Below are 13537 nucleotides of genomic sequence, written 5' to 3'. Positions count from 1 at the left end.
GAAGCATTACACACCCTGAAAGACTCCTGTACAATGTTGAGATTTTTAGGGGTCTAAACCCCTGCTTCCAAGCAGAAGCATTATAGACAACAACCTCAACAGCAACAGTCTTCCATTCCCTATTAAACAGATGGAACTACCTAGAAAATGTTAGAAATTTCTTAGAAGAAAATAATCTTTGTCCACCACCATATCAACTCACCAGCCTCCATCTACATCTAGATATCAGCTTTGTCTGCTTGGTCAAGAGCACTGTTCAGATCCCATCATATCCCCTCCTTTTGGGAACCATTTATATCATTTCTATGAGTTCTGGAATACCATCGCTACTGACTGATGTGTTTTAGAAATAGTAGAGGTGGGCAAGACCATCCACCTTCAGACCCTTCAGGGATCCTTCTCAGGAGAGCATACTACATCAAAAGGTGCAATAACTTCTGACTGTTGGTGCAGTAGAAGTTGTTCCTCAATAGCACAGGGCAAGGAAATTTTATTCTCGTTATTTTCTCATTCCCAAAAAGACGGGCGTGTGAAGACTTATTTTGAGCCTATGACAGCGAAACACATTAATAAGAAAGCTCAACTTCAGGATGGTGTCTCTAGCTTCTATTATTCAATCCCTAAATCCAAATGATTGGTATGCCACACTCCATCTCTGGGATGCCTGTTTCCTTATCACTATTTTCCTAGCTCACAGGAGATATCTCAGGTTCCAAATGGACAGTTGCCATTACCAGCACAGAGTATTACCATTTGGCGTGTCGACAGCATCCAGGGTTTTCATGAAATGCCTTGCAGTAGTGGCAGCTTCCTCAGAATTCTCATACTTGGACAATTGGCTCATTCACAGGAAATTGCACCATTAAGTAGCAGACTTCATTCAGCAGACTCTGAATCTGTTTAACAGGTAGGCCTGAAAGTAAAGAAAGACAAGTCAATACTGACTCCAACATGAAAAACAGAATTCATAGGAGCGATTCTGGACTCCATGATAGTGATGTCTTATCTATCTTCAGAAAGATTTCAAGCCATTCTGGATCTATGTACCCCTCCCCAGACTTCAGAACATCAATTAGAATGTGCCACAGACTGCTAGGCCACATGGCATCGTGCACCTCCATGACTCAGCATGCCAAACCTCATATGTGCTGCATGGAAGGGTGGTTGAAGGTTGTATATCAGCCAAGTAGACATCAACAGGAAATGCTAGTTCATATTCCACCATTAATCTTATCATTAAAGTGGTGGTTGGACCCCACAAAAGTTTGCAGTAGATTCCATCCTCCTACACACACTTCCATCTAAGACTGGAGATGAATGCCATTTGAATGCAAATACAGGGGTTATGGACTGCTCAACAGGAAAAGCTTCACATAAATGTCCTGGATTTAAAAGCCATTTATTAAACATGCTCAGTTTTCCTCCCAGCCATCAAGGGTCTTACTATACAAGTCATGATGAATAGCACTACAATCGTGTCTTATATAAATAATCAGGATGGTGCAAAATCCACTCCACTATGTCAAGAGACTGTATGACTTTGGAACTTCTGCATCCGCCACGAGGGCAACTGAGGGAAGTTCATCTACCAGGAATACAGAACATACTGGTAGATCACTTTGGCAGACAAATTGTAGATGACCACAAGTGGTCCATATATGACAGTGATTCTGTAAACTATATTCCTCAAGTGGAGTCTCCTGACCATAGACCTGTTTGCTAACAGAGAGAACTGGAAGTGTCTTCGCTTCTGCTTCAGAAAGGGTCAGAGCCATCTGTTTTCAATGCATTCCTGATTGCATGGTCCTTAGGCCTTCTGTTACGCATATTCCCTGATTCCGTTAATACCCAGGATTCTCAGAAAGCTCAAGCAGGAATCTGACAAAATGATCATGATAGCCCCAGCCTGTCCAAGGCAATTTTGGTACCTATATCTCTGAAATCTCTACATTCAATCTCTGATACACTTATCTCTAAAACAAGACCTGGTACATCAGAATTGTGGCCAAGTCCTGCATCCTGATACATACACTCTTCATCTCACAGCATGAACGCTAGCTGACTGGTTTAATCAGAAAGAATATGTTCCTCAGAGGTTAAAAACATTCTCATTCACAGCAAAAAGGATTCCAACAGACACATTTATTCTCCAAAATGGAAGAAGTTTTCAATATGGGGATGAAGTAGCCTTGTACAACCTCCCAATTATCTTGGTTGTAAAACAGGAGAAATCATAGTTGCCTGCCTTATGGCCTAGATCAGTAATAAGGGTTGTGAGCTGCACAGAAATATTAACAGCACTTAATCAAAGAGATGAGATCAGAATCCATGGTCTCCTGGCTGCCAGTCTAATGTACCTTCCTATAGGCCAAAGGGTTTTGTGTAAGAGAGTCTCTCTCTGTCTCTATCTTACCTGAGATGTGGGCAGGCTTGACGGATCTGCCAAATGCGAGGATCATGCATGGGGCATGACACTTTGCAGGTCTGAAACTAGATTGTTCACTTTCACTCTCTGATTTTCAGGCAAATCCATGACAATTAGAGCTGTGAAGAGAAAGGTAATTCCATTTTGTGGAGGATTTAATTCTTTTTTAATTTGGTTTCCTTCTGATTTGGAATGGTATCAGAGGCAGTCCACATGTCAGGCTACCTTAGACCCTGGAAACTGTAGAGTTACCAACTTTGAGGCAGTCTGCATGGCTGCTGAGGAACTGGTCAGGCGATCTGGCAGAAAACCAGGTAGGTTTTGAAACCTGCTTGGCAGGTGGGATTCCATTGGACCCTTACCTGGGTTCTACTGGAACTCTGGTGAAATCGAAACATCTCTGCAAAATTTTTCAATTTTGACAAATAGGCAAATTTTGATGAGAAAATGTTTTGCTGAACTTTTCCAGTCAGCTCTAATAGTAATGTTGTATTTGGGATTCCAGTATTACAGGGAAAGGTTCAAATAAAACTATTTTCATTTAATTGGGGGAAAAGAAGTTTCATGAAAAAATTGCCATAGGATTTGTAAAATCCTTTTTTAATAAAGTTATATTAAACGTACATCTGGGGCTTAAGCTAAATTGATGGCATTCTTTCAAAACATTATGGTTAGTTTCATGACCATCAATACTCTTTTAGCCTTTTTCAAACTCAAGACAGTATTCACATCTAATCTCATGTTTCAAGTCATCACCTTATCTGTTGCCAGCAGTCACAAAAAATTGTTCTTCCTTTCCGCATATAACATTATAGAAAAATGACAATGCATTCACCTTTTTCTGAAGAATCAAGTCCAACTGCTAGGGTAGGGATATCTGACTAAATGAAATGCTAGTCTGAATGGTTTCTAGATACCATGATGATGGGCACATTAGATATACTGAAGATAAATAGATGCATAATGTTATTTATAAGGGGGGGGGGAGATATTTTGCCAGTTCTTGCATAGAAGTCTGGTGTGATTGCTGTAGCAGCATCTGGATTTATTACTAAGTACTGGCCCCCCAGTCCAACTTAATTTGAGAAGAAATATCTGAATAATATTTGTTAACAAATAAAACCATCTCTGTTGGTCTAGAAATTCACTTTAAAAAACTACACTAACAATTTTTATTAAAGGGACAATACAAACCTATAAAGACCAGTTTAGATGGGAACACCCCATGAAACATGTCATGTAATACCTAGTTCTAAGAAGACACCATGTTAAAGGCTTCATTTTGCTCCCTGCTGTGCCTGTTGTAGGTTTTGAAGGACATATAGTAATGCCTGAACCATGTGCATTTCCTGCCTGTACTTGAGTTTGTGATACAGTCCATGTGTTGGTTTAAAATGCAGTTTTGATAGAAAATACAAATTCTGTTTTTTTTTAATGAAATTTTCATCCAGTGCCAAAAGTCAGTATTGAATTTTCATCATGGAGCTATGAGTTTTCTCAGTCCAGTCTTGGAACCATACTCTACTGGGTCCTTGAAAGTGCTGATGTGTAGTAGGGAGCAGAGAAAAGGTGAGGGAGAAGCAGTGATCACCTTTCTGCTGCTGTTTTAGGCATACAGCATTCACTTAATTTGTATTCTTGAATCTTTCCACCAAGAAGCTTACAGCAGTGTTGCTCTGATAATCATCAGGCCATTCCAGTTGAAATTAGAGCATGGAAACCACAATCACCGCCAGGAATATATATATATATATATAGTATATTGACATATGCTGGGGAATTTAGGCCCAGATTATAAAAGGTATCTAGATTCCTAACTTCTATTGAAATCAATGGAAGTTAAGAGCCTATAAATACCCTTGAGGTCTATGTGTGTATTCAGACCTATGTTGGAATGTGTGTGTGTAGTTCAGTATTGTAATAAAAAGTTATTAAAGTGTTAAAATTACAATTTTTAATTTTTCGTTTGGGACTCGGGAAGAATTCTCAATTTTCATTGAGAATCAATATCCATTTTCATTTCCAAAACACATTGGTATTGGTGCCCAAATTACTCTGTCATATATTGGTCATAAAGACAAAAAGAGAGAGAGAGAAAAGTATCCGTATAAATTGTCATGTGGAATGTCTTAAAAATTCTCTTCATTGAATATATGTATCTGAGTTTAATTATTGTTACTTGAAGATTTTTAAGCCTTAGGCATTTTTCAGATTTCTGTATTAACATTATATGCCAAATCTGACAGTGCTGATATTCTCTTTCAGGAGACACTGATAGACTGGTGTGATGAAAAGGAACTTAACTTGATTTTGACAACTGGAGGAACAGGGTTTGCACCACGAGACGTCACTCCAGAGGTGAGATATCCTGGATGCACAACAGTCTGCCCTTTAGCACATAAACTTCCTGACTTTTAGAAATTTCCTTCATTGACCTGATTGTGCAGTATCTCTGGACAGACTGGGTGATACCCAGCAAAGGAGCAGTAGCAGCAGTAGGGAACAAGTATTAAGGTTGCTTAAGTGCCTAAATATGTAATTCTGTAATTTAGCATGTTTGGATTTCTTTTAAGTGCTAACTTAACTCTGAATTTCCTGGGTTTGTAACACTTGATTTTGGACTGATTATAACATCTCCATAATGCTTTTTACTCTTAAATAGATGTTAATTACTCTCAACCTCAGCTCCATCTTAACATAGTTGTTTGTCTGGAAATTTCCTTTTTTTTTTTTTTTTTTTAAAGGTCATTAAAAATGTCAGAAAACCAAACAAGAAACCCAAAGAGAATGTTGTTATGTGATATTTCTGATGATTCAAAGATATGTAGTATCAACTTAAATATTTTCTTAAAACTTTTAAGGCAGATTCACTGGGACATGAGAGCACTGCAAAGCAACCAGAGCATGCTGGCCAGTTACACCTGATTTGCATTGCCAGAGCACCACAAAGTAGCCAAAATGTACAGGTGAATCTGGCCATCATTTTGCAATTGACTTATCGGTTTAGAGGACTGTATTACAGATAACAACTCTTTGCAAAAGGATGGGCAGGAGAGAGCCCAATTCCCAGGGTCTGATATTGCTGAACTTTAAGGGCTTAACCTCTGCTCCTGCCTAGTTCCCTAGGCAATACTGCCTTGGTGCACAGTGGAGTAAAGGCAGCAGAGTCACATGGAGCCTTTCAAGCAATGTCGCCCACAATGAGCTATGGAACCTCAAAGGGCAGTGGCAGTTGTGCCAAGTAATCTACCAATGAAAACTCTTCACATAAATGTGCAGTCTCCCTCATACCACAGAGTCATTAAAACCAAAAGAATTATTACATTTAAATTAGTTATAGAATGGCAATGACGATTGATTGAGTTATTGCTGAGGCCACAATGGCCCTTTATTGGAGATGTTGAACTGACTTTCCCTGATCCTATATAATCATGACAACTGGATACAAAAATCATTAACAACTTAGAATGATTGCAACTTAATTTCTTCTAACATAACTTATTCACAAGATTTCACTTGATTATAACTATATGGAAAGTTTTAAGTATCTGCATTATTGTTATTAAAAACTGTTTGGGAAAAAATCTATAAGGATAAATAAAAAAGTACTCCATTTAGGAAGGAACAATCAGTTGCACACATACAAAATGGGAAATGACTGCCTAGGAAGGAGTACTGCAGAAAGGGATCTGGGGGTCATAATGGCTCACAAGGTAAATATGAGTCAACAGGGTAACACTGTTGCAAATAAAAGCAAACATTCTGGGATGTATAAGCAGGAGTGTTGTAAGTAAGACAGGAGAAGTAATTCTTCTGCTCTACTCTGTGCTGATTAGGCCTCAACTTGAGTATTGTGTCCAGTTCTGGGCACCACATTTCATGAAAGATATGGAGAAACTGAAGGAAGTCCAGAGAAGAGCAACAAAAATGATTAAAGGTCTAGAAAACATGACCCAGGAGGGAAGATCGAAAAAATTGGGTTTGCTTAATCTGGAGACAAGAAGATTGAGAGGGGATATGATAACAGTATTCAAATACATAAAAGGTTGTTACAAGGAGGAGGGAGAAAAAATTGTTTTTCTTAACCTCTGAGGATAGGACAAGAAGCAATGGACTTAAATTGCAGCAAGGGCGGTTTAGGTTGGGCATTAGGAAAAACTAATGTCAGAATGGTTAAGCACTGGAATAAGTTGCCACGGGGGGGAGGGGTGTTATAGAAGCTCCATCATTGGAGATTTTTAAGAGCAGTTTAGACATACCTCTATCAGGGATGGTCTAGATAATACTTAGTCCTGCCCATGAGTGCAGGGTACTGGACTCGGTGACCTCTCGAGGTCCCTTTCTTTCCTATGATTCTATGAAAAAAGAAAAGACTGCCTTACATTTCTCAAAGGGCCCAGTTTTTAATTAATTTTAACTCAAACTAACATTTATTTACTCCATGCATCTGAAGAAGTGAGGTTTTTTACCCACGTAAGCTTATGCCCAAATAAATCTGTTAGTCTTTAAGGTGCCACCGGACTCCTTGTTGTTTTTGTGGATACAGACTAACATGGCTACCCCCTGATATTAACATTTACTGATAAATTCTCAGAAAATTCTATACTCAAAGAGGAAGAGCTGTAAATTTGGGAAGGATACATTGTATTTTTCATATATAAAAAAAAGGCTGAATCCCTGCTTTAATTGCAAAATGAAACTGCCTTAACTATGAAATTGTGGCCATCACCTCCATAATATTGTCATTTCTAAGGGTTCTTTTAGGCAAATGTCTGTTGGCACTTAAGTGATATCAGCATGTTTAAAAAAAGAGTACTTAGCCCCAGAATGAATTATTTTCCTTTGAAGATTACTGGAAGGCAAATGCATAATAGAAAAAACAGTTGTTAAGATGTATTTAATTTTGTAAATAAATCTCAACTAAATTAAAATAATTTTACTAGAATATTGGAGTTATTAAAAATAAAAGTTTGTGACATAGGAAATTCATAATTAAGGTTCACAAACAACCTTTACTGTCACATTGTATCCCACCTATGGTCCACATATTTTTTGGAGCAGTATCTTAATCACATCAGGTCATTGCAATTATCAGAGGTAACCCAAACAATATATATTTTGACGGATGAAGATTGTGCTCATAGCCTTATAAGGAATAGTGGCTATGAGACAGTAATTATGGACTATATATGGAGAGATCAGAGGTTAGGTGTTTCTTACTGCCACTGGGTGGTTAAATTTGAAGCAGTCTGTCTTTGTAGGTGATCCTGAATGGTGGTGGTGAGGGTGGTAGTTCTGTATCTACAGCCTGGTAGTTGATGATATTTCCAGTATGAACTGGAGCCAAAAGCTAGGAATTGCATTGCTGAGATAATCATATAACTCTGGTTGTTGATATCTTTACTGTGTTCACTGGGATACTAGGGTTTGGGTGCATATTAGAAATGTGGTGTGAAATTGTTATTTGGCTTTATGGTGGCTTGGTGTCAGGGGATGGATGAGAGTAAAGGTTATTTATGGAACCTCAGTTTTACATTTCCAGCCTTGAAATCCTTTTTTTCTAGAACTGCAAGATAATAATGTTTTATTTAATTGATATGCAGATAGAATCTTAACAGAAAATTAATGATATTTTGCCTCAGACTTTTTAGAAATTATTTTAAAACATTGACATGATAATTTGTTGTAGATCATTCATTCTGATATAAAAACATATTTTGCTTATGGCAATCAAATAACTTAAGGTTAAAAGTGCTAGTATAGACATATCCTCTATGTACTCCCCCCACCTCCATGCACATTCTTTGTTATACACTATCTTGCAAAATACACCTAAAATAGCAAACATATATGTTCCTGCATACCTTAAAAAAAAGACAAAATTCTCCTGCCTCTCTCCAAAATTTCTCACTCGGTATAGCCAACTATTCCACTCTCTTTGAATGTCCCTCTTGTGATTGAGCCACAGGCTTCCCTTATATATCACAGCTGGTCATATGACTGTCACTTGGCCCTTAGGGAGCAACAGTTAACCAGATCCCCCAACAAAGTACATCCCTCCTCATGCCTGCCCTTAAAGGGCCCAAGCCTGCAAACATGGTCACTTTGCTGGAAATGATTACTACCTTAAAGGGCACAGACAATCCTGTTACAAAGATTAATCCTAATGCATACAGTACCCTGTTATAGCCCATCAGTAATTATCAGTACTGGTAGACAGTTTTCAATCCATATGAATAGATTTTTATCCAAGCTAATTTTCTGTTTTTTTTTTTTTTTATTAAATTCAATTAGGAGTTTGAGATACTGATCAAAAACTTTATATATACTGTATCAAAAATCCAAATATGATATGTATACTGTGTTCCTCTAGTCCACCAATTTTGTAATTCTTTTTAAAAAATTGTAAGGCAAGATTTTTTTATGGGGAACTGATAGTGACCCCTATATTTAGGTTACCTAATACTTTTCATGATAAAGAATTCTTGCCAACCCTTTTTGCTCCATTCTTTGCAGCAAACCTTTGCTATTTTGCAGGAGGTATTTCCTCAGGCTAAAGAAGTGCCTTTTCTTTGTTCTGTGAAACTCCAGTCAGATTTAGCTAAATTGTAAAGCTTAAAAATCACAATTTCCCTTCTCTTATTTATGTTCCTCGGGAGAATTTTGGCGGCATGCCAGAATCACTGAACATCTAAAAAACCTTGCCCTGCTGCCATCAGAGCAGCAGCAGACACTGCACTGGGGACACCTATGAGCTCCAAAGTAGCTATAGCAGGATATGGGATTGGGGAGGGAGGTTCTGCCTCAGTTCCATTGACCAGAGAGTGTCAGGACTCTGAGGAAGAGGGAAAGGTCTGAGGGTAAAATGAATATGCAGAGACAATACTCTAGAAGAACTCCAGTTATTGGTAAACAACCTTTCTTCTTCAAGATGGGCTCACGTATTCTTGCTGCTGGGAATTTAGCAAGCAATAAAACCCCAGGAAGGCAAGCTGAAAACTTGCAGTTAAACAGCAATTGTAAAACTGCCCTCCCAAACTGAATATCTGACTGAGAGGCCAGATTGAGAGAGTAATGCTATAGAAGGGTGTGCATTTGACTCCAAGTAGCTTCTCTACAGATTTCCAGACATGGACAAGTCTGAATATGACAAATAAACAAGGGCGTAGTAAGTAAGAATACTGAGGTGATTTTACTTATGTATACAGCATTGATGAGACAGATACTGGAATACCATGTAGAGTTGTGGTGTCCATTTTTAAAAAGGATGTTGAAAATTTGGAGAGGGTGCAGAAGAAAGGCACAAAAATGATTCCAAGGCTGGAGAAAATAACTTGTAAAGTCAAACTTAAAAAGCTCAATCTGTTTAGCTTAGCCAAAAGAAGATTGAGAAGTGACTTGGGTACAGTGTATTAGTACCTCCACAGAGAGAGAATACTGGGTACTAAAGTGCTCTTTAATCTAGCGGAGAACGACACAACAAGAACCAGTAGCTAAAAAGTGAAACCATACAAATTAAAATTAACAGTGAAGGTGATTAATCATCAAAATAAACTGCCAACAGGACTGGTGGAGTCTCCATCTCTTGGTGTCTTCATATCATGACTGGATGCCTTTCAGGAAGATATTCTCTAACCAAACAGAAATAATTGGGATCAATGAAGAAATAACTGGGTGAAATTTAATGGCCTGTGACATACAAGTCAGACTAGATGATATAATGGTCCTTTCTGGCCTTAAACTCATATGAATCTATTAATCAAAATCTATGAGGTCAGTTGGAGTAAATCCACAGGGGCAATTTTTAACAGCATCCTGACTTTTGGATAGCCAGTGAAGTTGTTTGAGTATGAGAGGTTGATATGGTCACAGATCTTTTCTCTTCGGATATGTGAGAAAGCTGGTAATGTCTGCACAGGATGTGATGATGAAAATATCTTTCAAATCTTTAATCAGTTCTGTGAACCTGTTAATATGAGGAGGTTGAAAGATACAGAATACCAGATTATGAATATTTATAGTACCATTTTTTGCCTAGGTTAGAATCCTCAACCAGCCCGGTTGCTTATTTTATTTTTGCCCCTTTGATAAATAGTTTTGTTTGCTTTACCACAACTTTCCCTGGTACATTAAAAAGCAAGCTAATAATTCCCACCTCTGTCTTCCCGTTGTATTTAAGATATTCACAATCCTCTGCTCAAATTAGAAAAAAACTACAAAGATTGGAATGTTTCGTGTACGTTGAAAGATAAAAGCATGAGATATCCTATTTTTCTGGCCTGTAATAGATTTAATTTGACTTCTATAAATAAGATTTTTATTCCATGGTAACACCAGAAAATGGAAGTGGGAAGAAGACTCTGCATATCCCATGAGTAGATAATTGGTCATTTCCAGGCTAATACTGAAAGAGTAATGTGGTTATAATTGACTTATTTCTACACAAAAGCAAAAAGAATGGTTCCCCTGTTACCTGTGTTATTGCTGTTGTTGGCTTAATTGACAATCATGGGTTAATATCTGCAGTGTTGTTGTAGCCATGTCAGTCCCAGGATATTAGAGAAACAAGGTGAGAGAGGTAATGTCTTTTATTGGACCAGCTTCCATTAGTGAGAAAGACAAGCTTTCAGGTTTACACAGCACTCTTCTTCAGGTCTGGGAAGGGAAGAGGGGAAGCAGCTGGCAAGGTTGTTAGTGTGTTAAAATATAGAATCCGCTATAACAACAATCTGTAACTCACTAACAAACCCTCCGAACTGCTTCCACCACCCTTCCTTTCCTCCCTATGACTGGAGGGGTGTGAATGGGCCACTTCACCTTGAATGGTCCCTTGAAATATGTGTTAACTCAGGGTATGTCTTCACTACCCGCCGTATCGGCGGGTAGCAATCGATTTATCCAGGATCTATATATTGCATCTCGTTAAGATGCGATATATCGATCCCCGAACGCGCTCACCGTCGACTCCGGAACTCCACCAGAGCGAGCGGCGGTAGCACAGTCGACGGGGGAGCCGCGGCCGTCGATCCCGCACCGTGTGGACCCCAGGTAATTCAGTCTTAGATACTTCGACTTCAGCTACGCTATTCGCGTAGCTGAAGTTGCGTATCTTAGATCGATCCCCCACCCCTAGTGTAGACCAGCCCTCAGTGTTTCCCAACTGGCATAACGTGGCACAGTGGTGTGCCATTAGGCTCGAACAGGTGTGCCATGGAATTTTTTGAAAAACTACATGTGAGAACAAAAAAACCTTCCCTTGTATTTTAATTAGTGTTGGAGCCAGATCCCATACTGTACTTTTGCTCTCTGGGACGAAGCCCCATTTTAAACATTATGCATGTGTCACGTTCTATTCTCCAAAGATAGGCAAAGTAAGAAAAATGCTGCTTGAAAACTTATTAGCGTTTGATGTAAGGATACTTTGTATTTTCACATGTGATGTTGGCAATTTGTGTTTTAATGTTTATAAAATTTTAACTTTTTGATTCTCAGCAAATGTCCATGTGCCTCCCCATATTTCTGCCTTCCATTTAGCAGAAAGGTTTTCAAACTGTGGGGTGTGACCCAGAAGGAGGTGCGCCCTACAGTTTGAAAAGCATCACCTCCTGCCAGGACCCAGCAGATCAGAAGCTGGTGAGAACTGCCCGGCCCACTTGGTCCCCTGTCTCTCTACGCTGTGGGAGCCAGGGCGCTGGCTTGCTTTTCTGCAGCCCTTCCTGCCCTGGTCCCCAAGCCGAGCTGGGCTACCTCTGTATGGCTAGCGTTCCCCAGGCAGGGCAGGTAGCACAGCTCCAAACTACCCCTGACATGCTCTTGCCTCTCTCCTGAAGGAGCCTGGCTCTGGCTGGCACCACCCGTGGTGCCCAACTGCCATGAGATGCTCCCCAAGGCACTCGCTCGCTGCTGCCCTAGCATTCCTGTCTCTGCTGCTGCTCCACAGAATGTGGTGATCAGTATTAGTACCAAAATGCAATGCTGAAAATTCTGCAGTCTCTCTATATGGAAATAAATACATATATGATTCTTGGGTATAAATACAGAGCTTATTGCTAATAGTCTATCAAATAGTCAGGAGGTGCTAGTATCTTTCAATCATTATTGATCTGCCTGGGATTTGAACTAGCAATTTAGCAGTGAAAAGCCATACAGCCCACTACCAATCTCTTGAACCATCCAGTAGTCTGGCTTTAGGAATATTTTTTCTTTTTATAACATGAATAGTGTTTAAAGTTCCTATCTCCAGAATTTCTGAATACATCTTTGTCATGAAAGGTTTAAAACCTGAGAAAAATAATGTATTTAGAAAAGTTATCCATGCTGTTGACTGGAAAAAGATTAGGAACTATTAGCATAATAAGATGCCAGCAATTAATATGTATGGGACTTGACAGAAATGTATATACACAAGCTTCCAAGGTCATCTGACTCCTCCAGTCCCATCTTCAAGTGATAGTTTTTGCAGAGAGAGGAAAAATGAATGCATGGAGGGACTATTACTATAACTACTATGCAAAATCAAGAAATATGGAGAAAACAACTACTTAAAAATGGAAATGACACCCTTCAATGCAATGGGAAAATGACACTTGTACATATGGATATATGTTGATACTTTCATGATATAACGTTCATAGCTATGACATGAATAAAGGAAAAACATAAAACTGAGTTCACTGTGCACTTCAGAGTTATGTTAATGATTGCATTTTACTGAAATATCAAAGACAAAAGGGGGACCCTAGGTGAGTTCTTTGTTTATGTATAAAGAGATTGTGTGCCTGCAGGAAAACACAGTGCTGGATGGGAGTCTAATCAACATGCACACTGCAAATTTTGTGTACTGCAAAAGTCAGTGTCAGTTGTCAGGCTAAAATCTCCACATCTCTGAATGTTTAGGGATTAGAATATAAATAATTGAGTTGGGGGGAGGATGTGGGAGTAAAACCCTGCGTAAAAGCTTGCACATTATAGAAAAAGGGATAGGATCTTGCAATGTTCACTTAGAAAATGTGTAGATTAGCACAGGATTTAATGTGCTTGTTGAAACCTTCAACCCTTGCAGTGCAAATCACTGGTGATTAGCCACATTCTTTAAGTGGTGACGCTGTTTTG

The 13537-nt window shown here is 38.9% G+C and overlaps 1 protein-coding gene across 2 annotated transcripts in view; it reads left to right on the top strand.

Annotated features, from left to right (window-relative positions):
* The window catches only part of GPHN (gephyrin), a 582350-nt gene that overhangs the window by 333194 nt on the left and 235619 nt on the right, over positions 1 to 13537 (top strand). For both annotated transcript variants that reach the window (XM_065404477.1, XM_065404478.1), the window contains one exon: positions 4691 to 4783. In XM_065404477.1, coding sequence (XP_065260549.1) covers positions 4691 to 4783 — 93 coding nt within the window. The remainder of the gene's footprint in view (positions 1 to 4690; positions 4784 to 13537) is intronic.

Source organism: Emys orbicularis, chromosome 4, assembly GCF_028017835.1.
Source record: "Emys orbicularis isolate rEmyOrb1 chromosome 4, rEmyOrb1.hap1, whole genome shotgun sequence".
In the NCBI taxonomy this organism is placed as follows: domain Eukaryota; kingdom Metazoa; phylum Chordata; order Testudines; family Emydidae; genus Emys; species Emys orbicularis.
The sequence above is the reverse complement of the archived record's forward strand: the minus strand, read 5'-3'. Positions and strand labels throughout refer to the sequence as shown.